The sequence below is a fragment of the Eumetopias jubatus genome, unplaced genomic scaffold (assembly GCF_037043125.1).
Source record: "Eumetopias jubatus isolate StellerSeaLion01/CBP00866 unplaced genomic scaffold, mEumJub1_p1.0 scaffold_8, whole genome shotgun sequence".
Classification (NCBI taxonomy): Eukaryota; Metazoa; Chordata; class Mammalia; order Carnivora; family Otariidae; genus Eumetopias; species Eumetopias jubatus.
Window position 1 is genome coordinate 132,997,586 of NW_028274814.1, and position 23,765 is coordinate 133,021,350.

Genomic DNA, 23,765 nt, shown 5'->3' on the forward strand with positions numbered 1-23,765 from the left:
ATGCAGCAGTATGACAGGGTCAGCCATATTGTCCCTGAGTCAGTGACGGGAATCCTGTCAGTCACAACTGTTATGAGCTGAATGTTTGTGTCCCCCAAATTCATATGTTGAAGCCCTAAACCCCAGTGTGGTGGTGTTTGGAAAGGGGGGTTCTTTGGGGTGATTAGGTTTAGATAGTATCATGAGAGTGGGGCCCCATGAGGGGATCAGTGTCCTAAGAGGAGGAAGAGAAACTAAAGCTGCCCCCTCCTTCTCCATCTCTCCCTCTCCCCCTGGCTCTGTCAGATAAGGCTGAGGGGCCTTAGGCAGAGGACCCACCACAGAATTAGGAGCTCAAAGCACATCTGTGCCCTCACTGCTGTGGAATCAGGAGAAAACACCAGAGTCCTGACACGAGATCCACACTTCCTTTTCTCTTCCACTCATCCAGCAGACAGGTGGAGAGCAACACCTGGGTCCAGACTTGGGAGCACAGGGGTGATGAAGAGGGGGCTCACTCTGCTCCTCCAGGGTCTGCCTCTCCCTGGAGCCGGCCTCCCGTCTGCCTCTCTCCTGCTCTCTTCAGCCAGGCTGTCCCAACCTCCTCTGGCATCCTACTTTCTCTTTCTCTGCAATAACTCGGATCCTGTTGCACCGCCGGGCAGCTCTGCCCGCGTGGTTGGGGGGGTGGGGCGCGCTCAGAGAAGGAGAGAAGGTGGGTCTGAGCCCAAGGAAGTGCAACCACCCGAGGGCCCTCCCACCCCTGAAGCCAAAGCAGGAAGGAGGTGGGGCCTCGGTGGAGGCGGCCTAGGAGGTCTCAGATCCCGAGGGGGGGGGCTTTCCTAAAGCAAAGCCGCTGAGAAGAATGGAGCCCTGGCGCCACCGCCCAAGGTACCCCCCGCTCCTCTGTCCGCGCCACCCCCCCCAACTGGGCCCCCTTCCGCAGCCCCTCCTTCCTGGTGGCCCTGCCCTTGTGTGCCTCTGTCCTTGGCCTCTTCCTCCTCCCTGTGGTCCTGCTTCCTTTCTCTTCCTCTCTGGACTCCTTCTCTGCAGGACCCACTCCTGCCTGGCTCCTCACCCTATTCTGGGGATGCTCCCACTATTGCTTCTGAACACGCCCCTCCTGCACCTCCACCCAGCCCCAGGGTCCTCCAGGCCAACCTCTGGGTCTGAAAGTCTGTGGAGCCTGCCCCTCCCAGACAGTGCCGGGTGATGCCACTCTCTGAGGCTTCTGGAAGTTTCTGTGCTCTCTTAGCGCTCAGAATTTAACCAAAGCATGAGTGAAGAAGTGGGTGGATTTAGTTTAGAGCACTTTGATTGATTTTCTATAATTTTTACACCATTATAAACATGGTGTGAGGCTAGCTCTCGGAGGCAAGAAGAGAAGTCACCTATTGCAGGGCTCTCCCAATCACGGGCAGACACATAAATGCAACCTGTTCTCAACCTTACCCCCAACCTTGGTGACCGAGCTTCAGGCTTCATGTTTGTAAGGACCACTCACCTGCAGCTGGGGGAAAGATGCCATGGTTGGGAGAAATGCACATATTTACAATGAAGTCGAGAAAAAGACCCAGGCAGGACTGCAGGCTGCTGCCACTGCAGTCATGGGAGGTCCCTGCGGGAAATAGCCAGCCTGGGGAGCCAGGGCCCCATCACTCACTAGCCCTGGGCTTGCCCAGGCTGCTCCACCTCCTGCCCACCTTCCTTCCCTTGAGGGTGGGGTTGGCTCTCATGGGATCTGGGGAGGACTCTGTGAGTTCAGATATTAAAGCACTTAGAATAGTAACCTGAACGTCTGAAGGTATGTATTAACCTGATACTTTTTTTTTTTTTTTAACGCATAGGTTAAAAAAATCAGGAACGAATTGAAGTATTAGAAAAGCCGTTCTCTGGGGATGGAGGCTTCCTATTTCTCTTTGCAATTTTTCTAGTGGGTTGGGGGATGAATGGGCAGAAAAACCAGCATGGCTGGAAGAAGCAGGCCCGCAGGGGCCCCGGCGGGAGAGGTCCCCCGTCCCTGCTGTCCCTAGCAGCACCCCCCCACCCCGCAACAGTCCAGCCTGGAAAGGCGGCAGACAAGGCTCAGGGCCCTGGAGTGGGGGCAGGGCAGGGAGCCCCTGTGCCCAGGGGAGGCCATGGGCCAGGGACAACTCCAGAGAGCACTCTCCGCATTTTTGGTTTTCTGTCTTTCACCCCCAGAGACCCAATGGGGTGGATAAGTCCTGAAACCTTCTTCTTCCACTTCCCAAGCCTGCGCTACGCTTTCGGGCGGAACTCCTGCTACCTCTGCTTCCAAGTGGAAAGAGAAGGGAAGGGGCACTCCTCCTATGACTGGGGGGTCTTTCAAAACAAGGTAAGGCCTGTTAAGAGGCAGGAGCTGAGTCAGTTGGGAAGGTGGAAAAGAATGGAATAAGATGCCAGGTGGGGGCTCTCCATGGTGCATGCTCCTTCCCCCGACATTGTTCTAAGTCTTTGACCCAAGAGCGCCCTGCTTGGCCCTCCTGGAACTGGATACAGGATGACGTTTGATGTACCCTGTGGGCCTTGTTCAGAGAGTCCACCTGCATTCATCTCCGGTCTTGTCATGGAGCTTGGCCTCTAGCAGGCTTTGATAAAAGAGCATGTCTGGAAAGTCGGGGCCGATTGGACACCAGAGCCTTTTCTGCCCTAGTAATGGTTCTGCCGGTCGAGTCCTCGGCCGCGGCCGCACCACTGACTCATCCAGACTCAGGACCTGTGATCCCTCAGGAGAGAGCCCGTACCCCTCATCTGCCCGCCCCCGGCCTGCTCCCAGCCACAGCCCAGGTGTCCCTGGAAGGCTGCCATGGCACCCATGACCAGCTTCAGCGGTTGCTGGAGCCAGGCCACCCTCCTGCAGCCCTGCCCTCTAACCACCTGCCACTCCTGAGAGATGTCCCACTGCACCACACCCCTGCCCTCTCCTCTCTCCTGACATTGCAGGCTTTTCAAAGCCTCTTTGCAGGAGAGAGCCGTTATGGGCGGGTCAAGGGTACCCCAGTACTAACCCACAGAAACATCATCTGAGTCATGTATGTCATTTAACGTTTTCTAGTACCCAGTGTTTAAAGAGTTAAGATAAACTGATGAACTTAGTATTGATAATGTATTGGGTAATATATCTAAGAGATTATTTCAAATTATAATTAATATAAAAATTCTTCATGAGGTCATTTACATTCATCTTTTTTACTATGTTGTTGGAACGAGATGTGTATTTTACACTTGCCCCACTTCTCAATTCAGACAAGCCACATGTCAAGTGCTCTGGAGACAAGTGGGGCTACTGGCTCTCCTGTGGGGCAGCATGGCTGTGTGGCCTTCCCCAGCAGACAGCACCCACGGAACCAGCCTGGACCCCAGAGGGCCTGGACCGGGGCCAGTAGGATGTCTGTAGGATGGGTGGATGGATGGATGGATGGATGGATGGATGGATGGATGGACAGGTGGATGGATGGATGGAGAGTTGATGTTGGAATTGATGTCGATGACTGTGGGAAGGAATGGCTCAGTCAGAAGAGACAGTGTGGGGGGAGATGGAAAGGAGGGATAAATCAATGAACAACATGCCCCTGTGACTCCTGCGCCCTCCCCCCTCCTCCCACGGCCCCCAGCTCTGCCAAACTGCCTGCTCTGCCAGCCAAGAGTATCCCCTTCTCTTCTCTGCCTCTCCCAGGTCTATTTCGAGGCTCCCTACCACGCAGAATTCTGCTTCCTCTCTTGGTTCTGTGACCAGGATCTGTCCCCTGACGAGCATTACCATGTCACCTGGTTCTTATCCTGGAGCCCCTGCCCCACCTGTGCAGAGGAGGTGGTCAGATTCCTGAGGGAATACAGGAACGTGACGCTGAGCATCTTCACCGCCCGCCTCTACTACTTCTGGCGCCCAGATTTCCAGGACGGGCTTTACAGGCTATGGTCTGCAGGGGTCCACCTGGATGTCATGTCTTTTGAAGGTGAGAGCAGAAGGAGCTGGGGGACGAGAGAGGCTGTGGGAGGGAATAGGACTGGGGCGGGGGGTGGGGTTGGTGAAGGATCTAGACTATCCCTAGGGAGAGTGGGTGGGAGGAGAGCCTGGGAAACCGAGGCAGGATTGGTGGCGCCTGGCAGGGAGGGCACGGGGGGGTCAGGAGCAGAAGGCCTCCCAGGGCCCACCTGACTGCCCTCTTCCCTCTTTATCTTAGATTATGAATACTGTTGGGACACCTTTGTGGACCACAATGGGATGCGCTTCCGGAGTCGGGATCTATTAAGAGATAATGATTTCCTGGCCACAGAGCTTGAGAGTATTCTTAGGTGAGGGCGTCCTCAGCCCCCTGGCCTCTCCCTGCTGCTGCGCCCCCTTCCTGGGCTCCAGCCACCTTCACCTCCCTCCCCAGTCCCTCAGCCCCCCCCCACTTTCCTCCTGTGCATCCTCCCTCCTTCCTCAAGGCTTCCCTCTCCCGCATGAAGGGGCCCCCCACCTGGTTCCTTCCATCTCACCACATTAACCAAATCTCGTTAATAAACTGACGGTATATGGGCATGAATATGTCTAAGTGTGAAAACCAGAAGCTGTGAGAAACATCCTTCCCGAGGATGTGACTTCTCAGAGAACCAGGGTCCTTGATGAGGGTGTACTGCTGCGCTAGGACTTTAGTGGTCCGTCCTCTGGGCTCACCGCGGGGAGCCCCTGGTGTCCCTCTGCGTGTCCCGGTCTCCCCTTCTCATAACAACATCAGGCAGATTGGATTCGGGCCCATCCTAAAGGGCCTCATTTTAACAGCCATCTTTTTAAAGTCTGTACCTAAAATATAGTCACATGCTGAGGCACTAGGGTTGAGACTTTAGCGGATGGATTTGGGGTCACACGGTTCAGCCCAGACAATGACCCGGGGCCTTTTTGAGCTGAAGGCGTGGGGCAAAACCAGGGTCCTTATTCTGCATATCTGTCTCCTGGGTTATGCCTGAGCTGCCCCCCCACCACGCCCCCCCCCGCCCCCCCGCAACGTGCTTCCCTTCTAATCCTTGCTGCCCTGGACCCCTCCCCACCACCGCCACCGCCTCCCACCAGGTCACCATCACACCTGCCCTCACTCCCATGTCCCTTATCCCCTTCCCACATTGCTGCCAGAGGGGAAGCTCTGGGCAGGTTGCAGCCTGGAGACAGCAATGGAGAGTGAGCTTACATTTAAATAAGTTTTTGAGGTTTTTTTTAATGTAGGATTGGGTATGGGAGGACTGAGATCATCAGAACTTTTCCAAAAAAGCAGAATCAAAAGTGGCAGGTGGCCAAGAGTCAAGTCAGGGAGACAGGGAAGCACGAGCCGTAGAGGTAAAACAGGGAGCATCTGCTTCTTTGACCCCAGAGCCAACGACCCCGTGAACATACTGGGGGGGAGGTCGGCGGCAGCGGTCCATGGGCTGGCCTGGACCAGGGCACGGGGAAAAGGAGGAAGAGGTCGGCCCTAGACGGCGGGATGCTGGGCGGGCAGAGGCAGGAGAAGCAAGAGGGCCGGTGGTCGGTTTGGAGGACATCCCTAAAATCATTGTGGAGAACGTGCCAGGTCCCGTTCAGACCAGCTATTTCTCCCTCTGGTCTTGGCCGGCTAGGTGTGACTTGGTGGTGGCCACAGACCCCTGGCCCTCCCCGCGGCTCCCTGTCTGTCCTGCTGCCTGGGGGCCAAGGGGAGAACGCAGAAGGGCTCGGGCTGCCCCCCGCCCAGTCCGCCCTGCCGCTCTCCCTGCCCGCGCAGCCTCACGCAGGGAGGCACAGACAGGCACGTGTGGATGGCACATCTCGCGACCGCCTGCGTCGTCAAAACGGGCCAAAGTGGCCTGCTCGAAATATCCCCTCCTTCTGGAGAAAAGAACCATGCGGAAGGCCAGTCTTAGAGATCCGTGGGGGCGTTCAGGACATTTCTTCCAAAATAGTCACCGTCCCGCTCTCGCACATCTCCGTTCTCTGCCCGTCTCTGATGGCCAGCAGGAGTTCACCCTTCCTGCTTCTCTGGCCAGAGGCGTCTTAGCTGTCAATTTGATCAACACCTGAGTACGCAGATCTGATCACTCTCTTGGAAGGGCCCGAGCCCAGGTTCTCTTTCTGGAACCTTCTTCAGGGGCCTCTGGATATGAGAACAGATGGGTGTGGAGGGGACGCCATTCCCTCAGATCTTCCAACTCTTGCCCGTGCTCTTGTTACCCCCTTGGGGCCATCCCAGGGCCTGTAGGGCAAAATGAGGTGTGCATGGCAGGGGCCACAAGCTGGAAGTTCAGGGACTCATATACGCATGCGGTCCGGACTGGGGGTGGCCGGCGGCTGCTCTAAGACCTCCTCTCTAGAATTCAACTTTCCCCAGGTGCTCTTTGTTTTTCCATCCGGGGTTCTTGGTGGACATGTGACAAGGCAGGAGGATAGCTTTCAGGACGCACACTTCAAGTCCAGGTCCCTGATTCCTGACCTGGGAGGCCTTGTGGGGGCAGCAAGATCCCTCCTACTCATGGAACACTGAGGAAGCGGGAGGAGCCAGGCCAGTGCCCCTGGAAGGCATTCCAGCTCTGCCATTGGTTTGCTGTGTGGCCCCAGAGAGTAGCTTAGCCTCTCTGTGCTGGGACCTCATCGAAGATGTCAGGATAATGATAGGCCCCTTCCAAAGCTACTGGGGCCTGTGGTAGAGGATGGAGTATAGGAACTGCTCAACACACCTGCCTTCTCCAGGGTTGGAGATGAAGATCTGACCTGTAGACCTCACTTTCCAGATGCCCAGAGTCCTGACAGGATAGTGGATGACTCCTAAGGGCAACACAGGGGTAACGAGGAAAGGGTTCACTCCACTCCTCGGAGAGCCTGCCCCTCCCCAGAAGCCAGCCTCCGTCCAGCTCTCTCCAGCCAGGCTCTCCCAACCCCCTCTGCATATCCTACTTTCTCTTTCTCTTTGCAATAACTTGGTCCTGCTGCCCCACCCGAGGACGGCTCTGCCCCGGGCGGGGCGTCTCAGAGAAGGAGAGAAGGTGGGTCTGAGCCCAAGGAAGTGCAACCACCCGAGGGCCCTCCCACCCCTGAAGCAAAGCAGGAAGGAGGTGGGGCATCCAGGGAGGCAGCCAGCAGCCCGGGGAGGTCACTCCAGATTGGGGCTTTCCCAAAGCAAGGCCAGCGAGAAGAATGGAGCCCTGGTGCCCCAGACAAAGGGCAGGGCTGGGACAAGCCAGCTGAGGAGAGGCAGCTACCCCGGAACTCCCAAGGTCAGGTAAGGCCGGGGTGGGGAGGTGGGTGGGAGTCCAAAGAAGCACAATCAAGCTAGGGCCTCCCATCCCAGCTTTTGTCTGGCAGGGAGAGGGTGGGTCCACCACTCAGACTACTGTGGGAGGACACTCACAGATACGGGGCTTTCCCAAGGCCAAGAGCAGCCTCGTGAGAGGGAAGTGGAGCTGGAGAGCCCAGGGCTCAGGCCAGGATGGGACGAGCCTGCCAAGGAGCGTGGGACAGGGCTGCAGGGACCAAGTACCCCTGCTCGCTTGGCTCTCTGCCTCCTTCCTCCTCCCAGCCCCACTTCTCTCCCTCTCTGACACCTCATCGTTCCATCCGCGGGGTCTGTTCCTGCCTCTGACCTGCGGGCACCGCCTGGGCAGGTGCCCATCTCCCCAACCCCCCACCCCCACCCCTGCTGCCTCCACATCCTGTCTCTGCCTCCGTGGCCCTCTCCCCTAGGCGTGGCCCCTGCGTCTTCCTAAAGCACTTTATTTAAGCTTAGTTGTAGACTTTAGTTACAGACTTTAGATTCAAGGATGACTGAGACAATTGTTGGAGTCAGCTATAAAAGCATATTTATACATTTTATTTTAAAGACTTGCACAGTTTTGCAAAGGATGCTCTAATTTCTGTAACCGACCTGAGCAAGACTTCATCTGCCTGATGCTCGGGAAGCCAATAATGAACTGACACTGGGTTTCTGTGCTGAAGATACAGGCTAGTTGCTGGTGTGGTGCCACCCAGGAGAACTGGGAGCCGATCTCGAAGGTCCTAAACTCCTCGATGGTTTGCAAGTAAGGGTGTTTAAGGGCAAAAATTCAGGGTTAGGGGTCCAGGCTCATGGGTTCTTCTGATTGATTGGGAATTAGGTAAACTTCAACATTGATTAACTTGTCTTTCTGGTACCAACCGGTCTGGTTTCATCCAGATTGTGGTCAGTGGTCCTACTGCTTCCCTGGCCCAGGTCGGAAGACCAGCTCAGCAGTGCGTGCGCATCAGTGATGCTGCTCTGTTTGTAGAAGCCAAGCACCTCGTGGCTATGATGACCACATAGACCGTGTTCCCTGGGTGACGTTCATCATCTTAAGCAAAGCATCCTCTAAGTTCCCTCGGGAATTTTCCCAGCGATCTTTAACTGCGGGCAGCTTTCTGCAGACTTAGTTCTGTGGATGGTTTCATTTCTGTTCTGTGGAGGGAAAAATCATCTCCAAGACAAGAAGATAAATTGTTTCCCATGAAGACACTACCAAGTGTGAAAAATTAAATTAGTCTTTAAATGCTCTTTACGAGTTGTTTCTATCATCCCTCAATTTTAGCCATTCAAGGTCAAGCTTTAACACTTGTGCTATTAAGACAATGCACTTGTCTAAAATTTGAAATAGTCCAGCCTTGAGTGTCTGGTTTCCCAGGGACTGAGGAGTTTCCCAGGACGTGGGAACTTCAGTGCTAAAATTGGGAAGCCACGGGGCAGTTGGTTGTCCTAAGTGTGCTATGAATGGATGTTTCTGTTCTAATCTTCATGCTGAGGGCAACCAGGTGCCCTGAGAGTAGCAGCTTCAGGTGAGGTCACTGGCCGGTAATCCAAGGCCACAACTCAGAGATGGCTTTTAAATGACAGTCATCAAAATGCACCTGAAGCTTTACTAATTAGCATAAGGGGTATCAGAGATGGGTTTCCGTTGATGAAATTAGTGGCTTTGTTAATTAGCATAACAGATGACAGAAATGGTCTTTTGTTGATAGAATCTGTGGTGTTTCAACAAGTTGGCTGGAAATATGGGGAAAACATTTCTGGCCTTGCAGGAACACGGTATCCCGTAGTCTGTGCTCTGAGGAATGACACCCTTGGCTTGATTCCTGTGTCCGGTTCCAAGCGTCTGTGGTCACCTGAGCCAGACTCAGTGGTCAGCCAGGTCACGTTAGCTTTGGGTGGAGTGTCCAGAAGGAGAGTGGGCTGGGGCCCCATCAAGCTTCCCCAGCTCGTTCAGACTGTTTGCTTGGTCAATAATGTCCACACTCAGTGGGGCTCCGCTGGTTGGAGCTCTCATGCACCACTCTGGGGCAGGCAGGAGGGCTCCTCGTTCTGTCCACCTACTTGTATCTTTGCAGAGCCGACAGCGTTTATCAAAAAGAATCCCGTGCACGCAAGCCTACATGAGCCAGGTCACTCTGCAACTGAAAAACAAGCGAGATACAAGATGGAATACTCTCTAGAGTATAATCACAACTGGGGGGAGGAAAAGCTATTTGACCTTTAGCCAAAGTCTCTGTCACAACACTCCCTTGGTGACAACAGTTTTTCCTATTCACCAGCCTCTCTGTGCTTTGTACAGGCAGTTAAGATTGTGATGCCCACGCCTAAGCAAAGAGCAGAGAGTTAGAAGAATTACCAGTGCAGCCCCTCCATCCCCAAAGAGAAGGGTTGTGGCATTGGACATCAGGGTTGAGATGTCCGTGGGACCTGAACAGAGGGGTCTGGGGCACAGGACAAAGATGGGTGAGCCAAAAAGTTCTGATGTCAAGTTCTCAGGGTGGGGCCCCCCAGCCAGCCCAAGGCACCCTGCCTGCAATGACCTTCAGTGTGGGCATGGTGGGTGCTCCACCAGACCGGAGGTGGGGCTGTGTGCAAGTGGGAGAGCTCACCCTCTTCCTTCCTCCTTCCCAGCCCTCCTGGACAACAAGGAAAGAGGAGAATGTCCCTTCCCTCCCCACCCCAGGGGCCCAAGTGGACCAAGGAGTTGGGTTCAGAGGGTGACAGAGCCTGGGGTGACACCAGAAGATGCTCTCTGCATCTTTGGTTTTCTTCCTCTTGTGCAGAACCACAATGAATCCACTACAAAAAGAAATATTCGTCTATCAGTTCGGCAACCAGCCCCGGGCCCCAAAGCCCTACCACCGGAGGAAGACCTACTTGTGCTACCAGCTGAAGCCACATGACGGCTCCGTAACTGCCAAAGCCTGCCTTCAAAACAAGGTGCCAGGCGGGCTGTCGGGACACAGGGCCGGTGGGGAAAATACCGAGGCTTAACTGGGTCTGTTAGCCCTGCTTCCCGGGAACTCTCCATGGTTTTTCTGTCCCTGGGCCTCTGCAGAAGCTCTTCCCTCCAGCAGAATGCTCTTCCTGCCCCTCTTTGAGAATACATTTACTTGTCCTCTGGGTGTCAGTTCAGTCGCTGCTTCTGAGAAGCCAAGCGGTCTTCCAAGGACTGAGCGCTCAACTCCACCTCCAAGAACTCCCTCATACATTTGCCCCCTGCTTTTCTGCCCCCCCTGCCCACCTGCCCCATCCTGCCTCCCTCCCATTCTGACCTGCTCCTTGGGAACCCCACGTTCTAACATCTCCTGATGTCCAAAAGGCAAGGTCTGCTGATCATCTGGGAATGGTGCCATGGGGATGTCTCTCTGCCAACCCATCTCCTCCCAGGGGGTTGGGTCTGATTCAGATCAAGCTGCAGATGCTTTGGGGTGCTGAATCAATGGATGAGTGAAAGAAGGAAGGAAGGTTCTTTCCCCATGTTAGGCAAGTTCACGGGGCAGAGCCCCTTATCCCCAGTGGTGCCCTCCGTATGTGACCTTTCTTCTATCTGGGACCCTCCCTAGAAGAAGCGCCATGCAGAAATTCGCTTTATTGACAGTATCATGGCACTAAAACTGGAAAAAGACCGGAGATTTGAAATCACCTGCTATGTCACGTGGAGCCCCTGCCCCACCTGTGCGAAGGAACTGGTTGCATTTGCCAGAAAACACAGCCACATCAGCCTGCGGCTCTTTGCCTCCCGCCTGTATTTCCACTGGCTCCAGGAGAATAAGCAGGGGCTGAAGCAACTGCACGCATCCGGGATCCCAGTGGCTGTCATGAGCTCCCTGGGTAGGGAGAGGGCAAAGCTGTCAGGGGATGGGAGGGTTTGCAGCTCCAAGACGGAAAAGCCACTGGGGGAGGGGGGTTGCTGGACCAAAAGGTGGTGGCCCAGCTGAGGCCCAAGCTGTGACACCACCAGGAAGGGCAAAGGAAGGAGGGGTCCCTGGAATTGCAGGGTACATGCTTGTGGCTTTCCTGCCCCTGGGGCCTGACTGCCTTCCCTCTTCATCTCAGAGTTTGAGGACTGCTGGAGGGAGTTTGTGGACAACCAGGGCAAGCCTTTCCAGCCCTGGAACAAGCTGGAACAGTACAGTAAAAACATAACCCGTCGGCTCCGGAAGATCCTCAAGGTGAGAAGCTGTCCCTGCTGCAGGCGCCTGGCCCCCCTCTCCCCCCGTGCCCCCTCATCCCAGCTCCAGCGCCCCCTTGTCTCTGTCCCTCCTCTCCTTGCTCTCTGTCCCCACTGTCCCCCCACACCTTTCTCTTTTCTCCCAACACCCTTCCTCTCACCCCAACAGGGGCTCCCAGTTCCTTCCTTGTCTCCCTTTTCTTAGGATCTTGTCTGTTTTCTGGTTCCCTCGAGACCTCCCTGGCCCTCTTTGACCCGGCTCTTCATGTCCCCTCTCCTTCGCTTGCTCCCAGCACTGCTGGCTGCCAATGACACTTCTAATTATTCTGTTTCTCTCTCAGCAGCCGCCGCAGAATGATTTAGAGAATGAATTCGGAAATTTGCATCTTTGATGACCATCAATCGCCTACCCCCCACCCCCCCAGCCCCCCCACCCCTCCCCGTCCCTGGAGCATCTCAATGCTTCATAAACTGCTGACTTTTAGGAGCAACTTGTGAGTTCCACAGGCACACCTGAGCCTCCCCCGAGTCCAGAAAACCTTCCTTGCCTCCTTCATTCTTTTGTTCCTCTTTTTTTTTTAAATAAGTGGATATGTATTTTTATAACTGAAAAGATAAAAATAATTTTTAGGTCTGTAAAACTTGGGTTATTTTCTAAAAGGGAGATCAGGACTTTCCCTCACAAAAAATGAGTATAAAGGACTTTTTATCCTACTGCACCAAGAAAAAAATGTATTTGAGAATTCCCTCTAAAGTCTAGAATAGTTGGATCATTTTGTCATCCCAATATTCTCTGTTCCTTCTGAGTATCTACTGTGTGTCTAAATAAATAAGATAAAACTGTTGAGTGCGTGCAGTTGCTCATTGAATTGCTTGGGGAGATAAATAAAACCAGTTGAACAGTGTTATTCGGTGTTCTTCACTGAAGCAATAAGCACCAACTCCAGCCGATTAAAACAAGAAAAAAAAATTGTTAAAAAGATGTTGGGTGGCTCCTCGAAGCTCTAGGAAAGAGGGAGAGCTAGATCTGGAGGCTTCCAAGCCAGGAAGGAGCCCCCAAACTATGCTGCAGAGCTGGTCTGATGAAGATGGCGCTGCCCATGGCAGCATGCAACCCCCCCCACATCAGCCACACTTGGAAGCTGGGCACTGACCTGGAGCCCCTGCCTTGGCTGCCTCTACTGCCAACACCCCCGCCCAGAATGGGGAAAAGGGAAGAAGAAAGGAGTGACAATAAATAATGAACACAGCAGGGGCACCTGGATGGCTCAGTCTGTTGAGCATCAGACTCTTGATTTCCACTCAGGTCATGATCTCAGGGCCATGAGATCAAGCCCCGAGACAGGCTCTGCGCCAGGCGTGGAGCCTGATTAAAATTCTCTCTCTCTCCCTCTCTCTGCCCCTCCCCACCACCCCCCACCCCACTCACGTATGCACACTCTCTCAAAAAAAAATTAACATGGTATAAGATGAAAAGAGTAAAATCAAGTGGATTACACTAAATATGAACAGAACAAATTCTTCCATGCTATTTCCAAGAAGCACTCTTAAAAAAAAAAAGGAAACAGATTGAAAATAAAAAGGGTTAAACAAAGATACCAGGCAAATCAAAATTTAAGAAGAAAGCAATAGTGACACTATCATACAAGGTACACTTTAATGAATCAAACAGGTTAAAGAGGGACTTAGCATAATGGCACAAAGGAACAATGAAAGAATAAAATAATCATAAACTTGTATGTGCCAAACAAGGTAGCAGCCAAATACATACATAAAGGGAAAATGATTGGAAACTGACTCAGGCCTGCCATGTAATCCTATTCCCCCTTTGTCACTTTTTTAGCCTCTCTTGAAGCTAGGAGTGGCCAGTTAGGACCAATCAAATGTAAGAAAATATCTACTAGGAGAGCTCTCTGGTTTTGTTTTTGCTTTTTAAAGACATTTCAGGCAAGTAGGGTCTCATTGCCCTGTCCCTCCCTTGTTTTTCCTGCCTGTGAGTGGGAGAGAACATGTGGCAGTTATTTTGCAACCATAAGACGATGCAGATGAGGACAAAGAGCCAACATGTTGAGGATGATGAAGCAAAAAGCCAGAAAAAGCATGAGTCTCCAATAACATTGTTAAGCCACTGAAATAATATCTACCCTAGAAATACCTACCTCCAATCTTCCTTTTAAATAAGATAATAAATATCTGCGTCATTTAAGTCATTGTTAGTCAAATATTTTGTTATTTATAGCTGAATGAGCCCTAAGTGATGTAATTTCAAACTCACATCTAGAGAACACAGCAAAAGCTACACTGAGAAGGACACCTGGCTGGCTCCTTTGGCAGACAGAACATGCAAGTCTTGATCTCAGGATTATGAGCTCAAGCCCATGTTGGAAGTAGAGTTTACCTATAAAAAAAAATTGACTAAGTGGCTTGACTTAAGGGCTGTTTAGAAAAAGTGGCTTTGGGGTGCATGGGTGGCTCAGTTGGTTAAGTGTCTGACTTTTGGTTTCAGCTCATGTCATGATCTCTTGGGTTGTGGGATTGAGACCTGCAACGGGCTCCATGCTCAGCAGGGAGTCTGCTTTGAAGAGTCTCTCCCTCTGCCCCTCCCCCACTCTCTCTCGTTCTCTAAAATAAACATATCTTTTTTAAAAAGTGGCTTTAAAATAAAAGCTATCCTCAGAAAAAAATGAATAGACTGAATTTTTTCATTACCAAAAAATATAGTAATTTACTACCCATTTTAAGAAATTAGAAAAAGCAATCACAGACCTGTACCACTGAAATAAAGAATACATTATATGTTAATAAAAAAAGAAATTAGAAAAAGCAATGAAAAAAACCAGAGATAGGAAATTAATAAAGATCAAAGCTGAAGTTAATTAGAAAATTTTAAATGGTAGGAAGCACAAATAAATTCAAAAATCTGTTCCTTGAAAAGACCAAGGAAGTAAATAAATCCAGAAAGAACCCAATAAAAGAATAAAGGCAACAAAAATATACAAGATAAAGTATGAGGAAAGAAATATAACTGATATAAAAAAGACTAGAAAAATTGTAAGAGAATATTTCATGTGAATTTATAGAAACAAATTTGAAAAACTTGAGGAAATGAATAATTTCCTGACCAAAAAAAATTAACAAAACTGACCCAAGAAATTGAAGACTTCTTTTTTTTTTTAAGATTTTATTTATTTATTTGACAGAGAGAGAGAGACAGTGAGAGAGGGAACACAAGCAGGGGGAGTGGGAGAGGGAGAAGCAGGCTCCCCGCTGAGCAGGGAGCCCGATGCGGGGCTCAATCCCAGGACCCTGGGATCATGACCTGAGCCAAAGGCAGACACTTAACAACTGAGCCACCCAGGCGCCCTGAAATTGAAGACTTCTGTAGACCTATTCTCATGGAAGAAATTGGAAAGATAATTAAAGATCTACCACTAAAAAAAAAAAAAAAAAGACAAAAAATAAAAAAACACCAGGACCAATTGTATTCAGAAGTCTTTTTATCACACTCCTAAAGAATATATAATTTCAGTGTTCATAAGAGATTACAAGTTATAGGAAAATTTCTCCCAATTCATGTTGTAAAGAAACAGCCTTAATACAAAAACTGATAAAGATAATACCCCAAAACAAAGAACACTAAATTCCCCAAGTCAATATCACTATGAATATAGATGCAAAAATTATAAATCAGATATTTACAAATCTGGTTGGCTTGGTCGGTGAAGTGTGCAACTCTTGATCTTGGGGTTGTGAGTTCAAGCCCCACGTTGGGTGGAGAGATTACTTAAAAAATAAAATATTTTTTTAAAGATTTAATTTAGGGGCCCCTGAGTGGCTCAGTCAGTTAAGCAGCTGACTTGATTTCGGCTCTGGTCGTGATCTCAGGATCCTGGGATCATGACCTGAGCCAAAGGCAGACGCTTAACCTACTGAACCACCCAGGGGCCCCAAAAATAAGTTAAAAAAAAAAAACGACAAATAGAATCAACAGCACATTAAGAGATTAATAATATATTACAACCATATAGGTGTACCTCAAAAATGCAAGTATAATTATTATATCAGGAAATAGACCAACATGATCCATTACATGACCAATTAAAGAAGAAAAATTATGTGGTATCATATCAATAAACGCTGAACAGAACCTCATAGGATTCGGCCATCATTAAAATACTAAGCCAAAATAAAAATAAAAATAATAAAAATAAATAAAAGATTTTTATAGAAAAGACAGCAAGAATATTATTATAAATGGTAAAACATTCAAACCATTTCAATTAAATTGGGACATGACAGGGAGGGCGCCTATCACCATTTATTCCACATTGTCATAGAGTTCTAATGAGTGCAATAAGACCAAGAAATTCCATAATTTGTGTGAACATTGGAAAAAACATATAAATTTTCTGTTGTTGATGGTTTGACCCCCTCCAAACCCAAGAGACTCCAGTTTGTGGGGGGAAAAATAGAGTAAATAAGACAGCTGAATACAGCATAAATACATAAAACCTTTTTCTCTAGATTAACAACAATCATCTAAAAATGGAAAAGGGGGAAAATATTACACTTAAGATAGCAATAAAAAGTATTAAATCTAATTCATACAAACATCGGTTGTACTTCTATACACTAACAACGAACGACCTGAGAAGGAAATTAAGAAAGCAATCCCATTTGGAGCACCTGGTGGCACAGTCGATTAAGCGTCCAACTCTTGATTTCGGCTCAGGTCATGATTTCAGGGTCATGAGATGGAGCCCCACGTCAGGCTCCTTGCTCAGCAGGGAATCTGCTTGAGATTCTCTCTCCCTCTCCCTCTGCTCCTCTCTCTCCCTCAAATAACTAACTAACTAAGAAACAATCCCATGTAATCAAAAAGAAAAAAATACTTAGGACTAAACTTAACCAAGCAGGTATAAGGCCTATAAATGGCCAATTACAAAACACTGCTGAACGAAATCAAGGACACAAATACCTAGAAAGATGTCTCATGTTCATGGCTTGGAAAACTTAATATTGTTAAAATGTCCACAGCACCCAAGGTGATCTACAAATTCAGTGCAATCCCCAACAAAATTTTAATATCCTTTTTTTGCAGAAACGGGAAAAACCATTCTAAAATTCGTATGAAATCTTAAGAGACCCCCAACTGCCATGCAAACTTAGAAAACACAGAAGTTTGTAGGAAGATGCCAAGTTTCCAAAATTAAAATCTGTATGACAAAGGAAAACTTAACAGTCCCCAATGCCACAAATAAATATTGCAAATTAAAAAAAATATATAGAGAGAGACCAAGCCTAATGATGGAAGATTTCAGTTTAAATCTCCTTCGAGTGCGCCTCTCAGTAAGGAAATCAGTCTAGATGACTCGGATCCTACACTCTCAACGGGCCGGAAATATCCTGTCCGTTTGGCCTGTTATTTAGGATGTCTGGAGGGGTCAGAAGAATCCATCATTACCAGACTTGTAATTACCATCTAGGTTTTAAGGAACTGTAATTAATCACATTAATAATAATGTTTAAATGTTCAAGGAAATTGATTTCCAGAGTTCTATTACTTTCATAAATTGCTCAATGCACTAAGTACCAATCCAGTTGAGTGCTGCCCTCCAGGCACAGAAACCTCCTGGATGTTAAAGAACTATCAAAAATGTATTAGTTAAATTGAGACTACCTGAAAGTAACTGGAAGCCCCCAAAGCAGGGGCTGAAACTAGCCGGGAGCGGGGGCCTTTGAGGATGCTTTGTTGACCTCCAAGCTCCTAGGTCTCCGTTCACGTCCTCTGCCGTGTGAAGGCGCCCCTGGGTTTGTGCAGAACGGCAGCCCCGGATGGACACTTATCTCAAACAGAAAAAATCCAGATATAAGCTGCAGAGCGAGGATGACCCAGGCTGCTTCCAGCTTTCCACTCGTTCTCGGGATGTGTGGGGTCTTTGTTCTCGTGGCCCCAAAATGTAGTGCAGTCATAACATCTGTGTTCTGTCAGCCAGGATGGGGAAGTGGAGAAGACGGGGCGGGGGGGCGGGGGCAAAGGACCCAGCTGGCTGTCTCCTAGGAAGGGCCCCAGAAGCTGCCATCTGGCCTTTATCGTCACATCCCATTGACCAAGACTTAGTCATTCGGCCACATCTGGCAGCAAAGGACTCTGGGAAATGTAACCTTTATGTGGGATTGTCATTTAACTTGGGGAAATTCAGGGGTTATACACTGACCAAAAGAGAGAATAAATAGAGTGGGACAATTAGTCTCTGCCACATAAGTGAGAAAGTATCTAAAAATAAATGCGAAATGTGTGTGCGCTGAGAGGGATAGCGTCCCCTCCGAAATGCGTGTCCTTTTCCAGAACCTCAGAATGTGATCTTATTTGGAAACAGGGTCATGGCAGATGTAATTATTTTAAGATGAGGTCGCACTGAAGTAGGGTGGGCTTTTAATCGAATACAACCCGTGTCCTTATGAGAAGAGGGGAGACCCAGACACAGACTTGCAGGGAGAAGGGCCTGGGAAGACTCAAGGAGAGTTTGGACCTACAAGCCAGGGAATGCCAAGGATTGCCAGCAACACTGGAAAGGGAAAGGCACCACCTATAGAAGAGGCAAGAAAGATCCTCCCCTAGAGCCTTCAGGGAAAGCACGGCCTGCGGACACCTTGACGTCAGACTTCTAGCCTCCAGAACCAGAGAATAAATTTTTGCTGCTTAAAGAAATTCAGTTTGTGGTACTTTGTCATGGCGCCCTGGAAATGAACACAACGTATATAGAAAGAGCATTCTTATGAACTGATGATCCCTGATTTACAAGTATTTATGTATGTGTGGTTAGTGGAGGGATTACTATTCTCGACTGTCACAAAAATTATGAAATGCATAGAAAAGGCTGTACACTTTATGAATATAATTTAAAAAGTGAATAAAGGACATAAAAATAGAAGCTACATGAAGTGAGGAAAAATTTAATATCCTTACAGAAAATATTCTTTTTTTCTTTTCCTTCTATAAATTCACAGCCATCTTAACCAAAATTTCCTTTGAATTTGTTTCCATAATTTGGCCTGTCAGTTTTAATCTCAATATGAAAACAGAAAATCTGCAAGAATAGCCAAGAGAATTCTGAAAAAGAATAACAATGTTGGGAGGGAAGAGAGATTGTCCCACGAAGTATTTTAGAACTTTAAGAATATTGAATATTAAACATAACCTAAAGCTAGAGTAGTTGAACTAGCTTACAAGGGCTCCCACTAGCCAAATCTGAGAAATTCTGAGCATTCAAGTAAATAATGATATAATGAACTATAGCCCATTGAATGAAATAGGGAGACCATGAATCTGTACTAATATAAATACATAACTACATTGAAAATGTAATGAAGAGGGACGCCTGGGTGGCTCAGTCGTTTAAGCGTCTGCCTTTGGCTCAGGTCATGATCCTGGGGTCTGAGGATCGAGTCCCGCATTGGGCTCCCTGCTCAGCGGGAAGCCTGCTTCTCCCTCTGCCTCTGTGTGCTGCTCCCTCTGCTTGTGCTCTGTCAGATAAATAAAATCTTTAAAAAAAATATGATGAAGAATCGGGCATAGTTGTATAGTTTCAAATGATCTCCTCCAGAAAATGGTTCTTCATTTCAACAGGAAAAGGAGTAACTGGTGGATACCACCCTAATCAAATGATCGAAGAGGACATGATGAGCAATGGGGCAAACAGACATCGTGTGCTAGGACTTGGGGTCCCGTGAGAACACAGCATCACCTTGGTGATGTCCCTGCTGAAGATGCATGACTTGCATCTAATCATGAGGAAGCATTGGATGAGCCGCAATTCGCCCGCAGACTGCCAATGGCTCCCTAGCCTATCGTTGGTCATATAGCGCCCCTAGCGGTGGGGAGCGGCATTTCGTAGGGTCGTTGGGTCATTAGCTTCCTCTCTTCCCAAATGAATGAAGGTTCTGTTAGCAGGAAGACAAGTTGGGTATTGGTGGTTAAGTGTTATGGGCTGAACTGTGTCCCCTGCAAAATTCCTTTTTTTTTTTTTTTAAGTAGGCTCCACGCCCAGTGTGGGACTTGAACTCACAACCCGGAGATCAAGTTCAAGAGTCACAGGCTCTACCCACTGAGCCAGGCAGGCACCCCACCCCACCCCCTTGCAAATTTCCTGTGCTGAAGTCCCAATTACCAGGACCTCAGAATGTGACTGCATTTAGAGACAGAGCCTTTACGGAGGGGTTGAAGTTAAATGATGTCACAGGGGTGAACCCTAATCCAGTAGGATTGGTGTCCTTATAAGAAGAGATTACCGGGGCTCCTGGATGGCTCAGTGGGTTAAGCGTCTGCTTTTGGCTCAGGTCATGATCCCCAGGTCCTGGGCTCGATCTCCCTGCTCAGTGGGGAGCCTGTTTCTCCCTCCCCCTCTGCCCACTTGTGCTCTCCTTTCACTCTCTCTCTCAAATAAATAAAATCTTTAAAAAAAAAAGAAGAGGAGGAATTAGGATACAGACACACATGGAAGGAAGACCAGGTGAGGACACAAGGAGAGCTGGCCATCCGCAAGCCAAGGAGCAAGGCCTCAGAAGAAACAACCCCGGAGCAAGATGGCGGAGGAGTAGGAGACCTGGATTTCATCTGGTCTCAGGAATTCAGCTGAATAGGGATCAAACCATTCTGAACACCTACGAACTCAACAGGAGATCGAAGAAGAGAGTAGCAACAACTCTCTGAAGAGAGAAGCGACCACTTACTGGAAGGTAGGACGTGTGGAGCAGTGAATCAGAGGCGATATTCGGGAGGATAGACGGCAGGGGAGGGGGCCTCCGTCGGCCGCTCCTGGCAAGTGCTAGAGCCGGGGAGCACAAAATCGGAACTTTTAGAAGTCGGCTCTGCTGAGGGACGTCGCTCCAGTGGCTAAGCTGGGGGTGGAACCCTTGCGGGACAGTGTGGATTCAGGACCCTCGGGGTCACAGAAAGACCGGGGGTGCCTGAGTGCGGCAGAGCTCCCGGGTATCGGAGCGGGGAAGCCGGCTGCAGATACGGAGCAGAGGTGCGGGCTCTCAGCTCGGGGTGGCCATAAACTGTGATCCGTGGCCCAGTCGGACCACTGCGCCTCCAGCAGGGACCTAACAAGCGGCAGATCTGGGGAGACTCCCCTACCTCCCCCGGGAGGAGCGGCGCGGGAGCGCACCGCAGGGATCTGCTGGGTTTGGAGACTCCACACGGGGTCGGGTGCCAGAGATAGAAACGCTCGGTCACAGGCTGGGTGAGCGTGGAGTGCGGCCGGAGACCGCGGAGACGGGAGTGATTGACTGCTTTTCTCGGGGGGCGCACTGAGGAGCGGGGCCCCGAGTTCTCAGCTTCTCCAGGCAGAGAGTGGGAGGCCACCATTTTCACCCTGGTCCTCCAAAGCTGTACCAGGAGCTTGCAGGGAATAAAAGCTCCTGAGAGCAAACCCGAGCAGCTTGCTTAGCCTGGATCGACAAGGGCGGGGCAATTCTGCCTCCAGCAAAGACACTTGGGAACCACGGCAACAGGCCCCTCCCCCAGAAGATCAGCACAAACAGCCAGCAAGCCAAGACCAAGTTTACCGATCAGGGAGAACGGGAGAACTCCAGCGCTAGGGGAATACTGCACATAGAATTCATGGCTTTTTTTTACCATGATTCATTAGTTTTTCAAAGTTAATTTTTTAACTGTTTTTTGGGGTTTTTTTTTGAATTTTTCTTTTTCCCTTTTTCAACCAACATCTTATCAATCCCTTTTTTAAAAAAACATTTTTTATTTTTCATTTTTAGAGTCATATTTTATTCCTTCATAGTAGTTACCCTTATTTTTGGCATATATATATAAGTTCTTCTCTCTTTAAAATTTTGAGATACAGTTTCTTCTAACAGATCAAAATATACCCTAAATCACTAGTGTATGGCTTTGTTCTAGTCTCCTGCCTGATCACAGTCTCTCCCTTTTTTTTCTTTTTTTTAAAAATCTTCTTTCTTCTTTCAAACAACTTCTTATCAATTCTGTTTATAAAGACTTTTATAATTTTCATCTTTACAGTCATCTTCCATCCCTTCACTGTATCAACCCTTATTTTGTACATATATGTCTTTCTTCCTTTAAAATTTTAGGAGGCACTTTCTTCTAACAGAACAAAATACACCCAAAATCTAGTGTGTGGCACTGATCTATGCACTAGCCTGATCATATTTGATCATATTCTGTTTTTGTTTTGTTTTGTTCTGTTTTTGTTTGTTTTTATCTCTTTCTTTTTTTTTCTCTTTCTTTCCCTTTCTTTTCCCCTGGTTTCACGTCTTTTCTGATTTGTATAGAGTATATTTGCTGGGGACGTTGTTAACCTGTTAGCATTTTGTTCTCTCATTCATCTATTCTCCTCTGGACAAAATGACAAGACGAAAAAAATCACCTCAGCAAAAAGAACAAGAGGTAGTACCGTCTGCCAGGGACCTACTCAATACGGACATTAGTACGATGTCGGACCTAGAGTTCAGAATCATGACTTTAAAGATACTAGCTGGGCTTGAAAAAAGCGTGGAAGTTATTAGAGAAACCCTTTCTGGAGAAATAAAAGAACTAAAATCTAATCAAGTCGAAATCAAAAAGGCTATTAATGAGGTGCAATAAAAAATGGGGGCACTAACTGCTAGGATAAATAAGGCAGAAGAGAGAATCAGCAATATAGAAGACCAAATGATGGAAAATAAAGAGGCTGAGAAAAAGAGAGAGAAACAACTACAGGATCACGAGGGCAGAATCTGAGAGATAAGCAATACGATAAGACGAAACAACATTAGAATAATTGGGGTCCCAGAAGAAGAAGAAAGAGAGAGAGGGGCAGAAGGTATATTGGAGCAAATTATAGCAGAGAACTTCCCTAATGTGGGGAAGGAAACAGGCATCAAAATCCAGGAGGCACAGAGAACCCCTCTCAAAATCAATAAAAATAGGTCAACACCCAGACATCTAATAGTAAAACTTACGAGTCTCAGAGACAAAGAGAAAATCCTGAAAGCAGCTCGGGAGAAGAGATATGTAACCTACAATGGTAGAAACATTAAATTGGCAACAGACCTATCCACAGAGACCTGGCAGGCCAGAAAGGACTGGCATGATATCTTAAGAGCACTAAACGAGAAAAATATGCAGCCAAGAATACTATATCCAGCTAGGCTGTCATTGAAAATAGAAGCAGAGATAAAAAGCTTCCAGGACAAACAAAAACTAAAGGAATTTGCAAACAAAAAACCAGCCCCAAAAGAAATATTGAAAGGGGTCCTCTAAGCAAAGAAAGAGCCTAAAAGCAGCATAGATCAGAAAGGAAAACAGACAATATACAGTCATAGTCACCTTACAGGCAATACAATGGCACTAAATTCATATCTTTCAATAGTTACCCTGAATGTAAATGGGCTAAATGCCCCAATCAAAAGACACAGGCTATCAGATTGGATTAAAAAACAAGACCCATCAATGTGCTGTCTGCCAGAGACTCATTTTAGACCCAAAGACACCCCCAGATTGAAAGTGAGGGGGTGGAACACCATTTACCATGCTAATGGACACCAAAAGAAAGCTGGGGTGGCAAATCTTATATCAGACAAATTAGATTTTAAAACAAAGACTGTAATAAGAGATGAAGAAGGACACTATATCTTATTTAAAGGGTCTATCCAACAAGAAGATCTAACAATTGTAAATATATATGCCCCTAACATGGGAGCAGCCAATTATATAAGGCAATTAATAACAAAAGCAAAGAAACACATTGACAACAATACAATAATAGTGGGGGACTTTAACACCCCCCTGACTGAAATGGACAGATCATCTAAGCAAAAGATCAACAAGGAAATAAAGACTTTAAATGAAACACTGGACCAAATGGACTTCACAGACATATTCAGAACATTCCATCCCAAAGCAACGGAATACACATTCTTCTCTAGTGCCCATGGAACATTCTCCAGAACTGATCACATCCTAGGTCACAAATCAGGTCTCAACCGATACCAAAAGATTGGGATTATTCCCTGCATATTTTCAGACCACAATGCTTTGAAACTAGAACTCAATCACAAGAGGAAAGTCGGAAAGAACTCAAATACATGGAGGCTAACGAGCATCCTACTAAAGAATGAATGGGTCAACCAGGAAATTAAAGAAGAATTAAAAAATTCATGGAAACCAATGAAAATGAAAACACAACTGTTCAAAATCTTTGGGATACAGCAAAGACAGTCCTAAGAGGAAAGTATATAGCAATACAAGCCTTTCTCAAGAAACAAGAAAGGTCTCAAATACACAACCTAACCCTACACCTAAAGGA

General features: G+C 48.2%; 1 protein-coding gene across 3 annotated transcripts; it reads left to right on the forward strand.

The window, feature by feature from the left end:
* The first annotated feature begins 735 nt into the window (after positions 1 to 735).
* Positions 736 to 12,281, forward strand: LOC114218359 (DNA dC->dU-editing enzyme APOBEC-3H-like). Of its 3 annotated transcripts, none has more exons than XM_028115387.2 (8): positions 736 to 870; positions 2,233 to 2,335; positions 3,677 to 3,956; positions 4,185 to 4,296; positions 10,046 to 10,202; positions 10,829 to 11,096; positions 11,322 to 11,437; positions 11,778 to 12,281. In XM_028115387.2, the coding sequence occupies exons 1-8, from the start codon at positions 845 to 847 to the stop codon at positions 11,826 to 11,828; spliced, it is 1,113 nt and encodes a 370-aa protein (XP_027971188.1). In that variant the 5' UTR covers positions 736 to 844; the 3' UTR covers positions 11,829 to 12,281. The 3 variants fall into 3 exon arrangements, with proteins under 3 accessions (XP_027971188.1, XP_027971186.1, XP_027971187.1); XM_028115385.2 differs by having other exon boundaries at positions 737 to 870; positions 2,182 to 2,335; XM_028115386.2 differs by having other exon boundaries at positions 737 to 870; positions 2,182 to 2,335; positions 11,781 to 12,281.
* The last annotated feature ends 11,484 nt before the right edge of the window (positions 12,282 to 23,765 follow it).

Bases quoted from the DNA above. Each gene is read 5' to 3' on its own strand.
- LOC114218359 (XM_028115385.2), top strand. From the start codon at position 845: ATGGAGCCCTGGCGCCACCGCCCAAG. The intron at 3,957-4,184 runs GTGAGAGCAGAA...TCTTTATCTTAG, and splicing joins GGATGTCATGTCTTTTGAAG to ATTATGAATACTGTTGGGAC. The intron at 10,203-10,828 runs GTGCCAGGCGGG...GACCCTCCCTAG, and splicing joins AAGCCTGCCTTCAAAACAAG to AAGAAGCGCCATGCAGAAAT.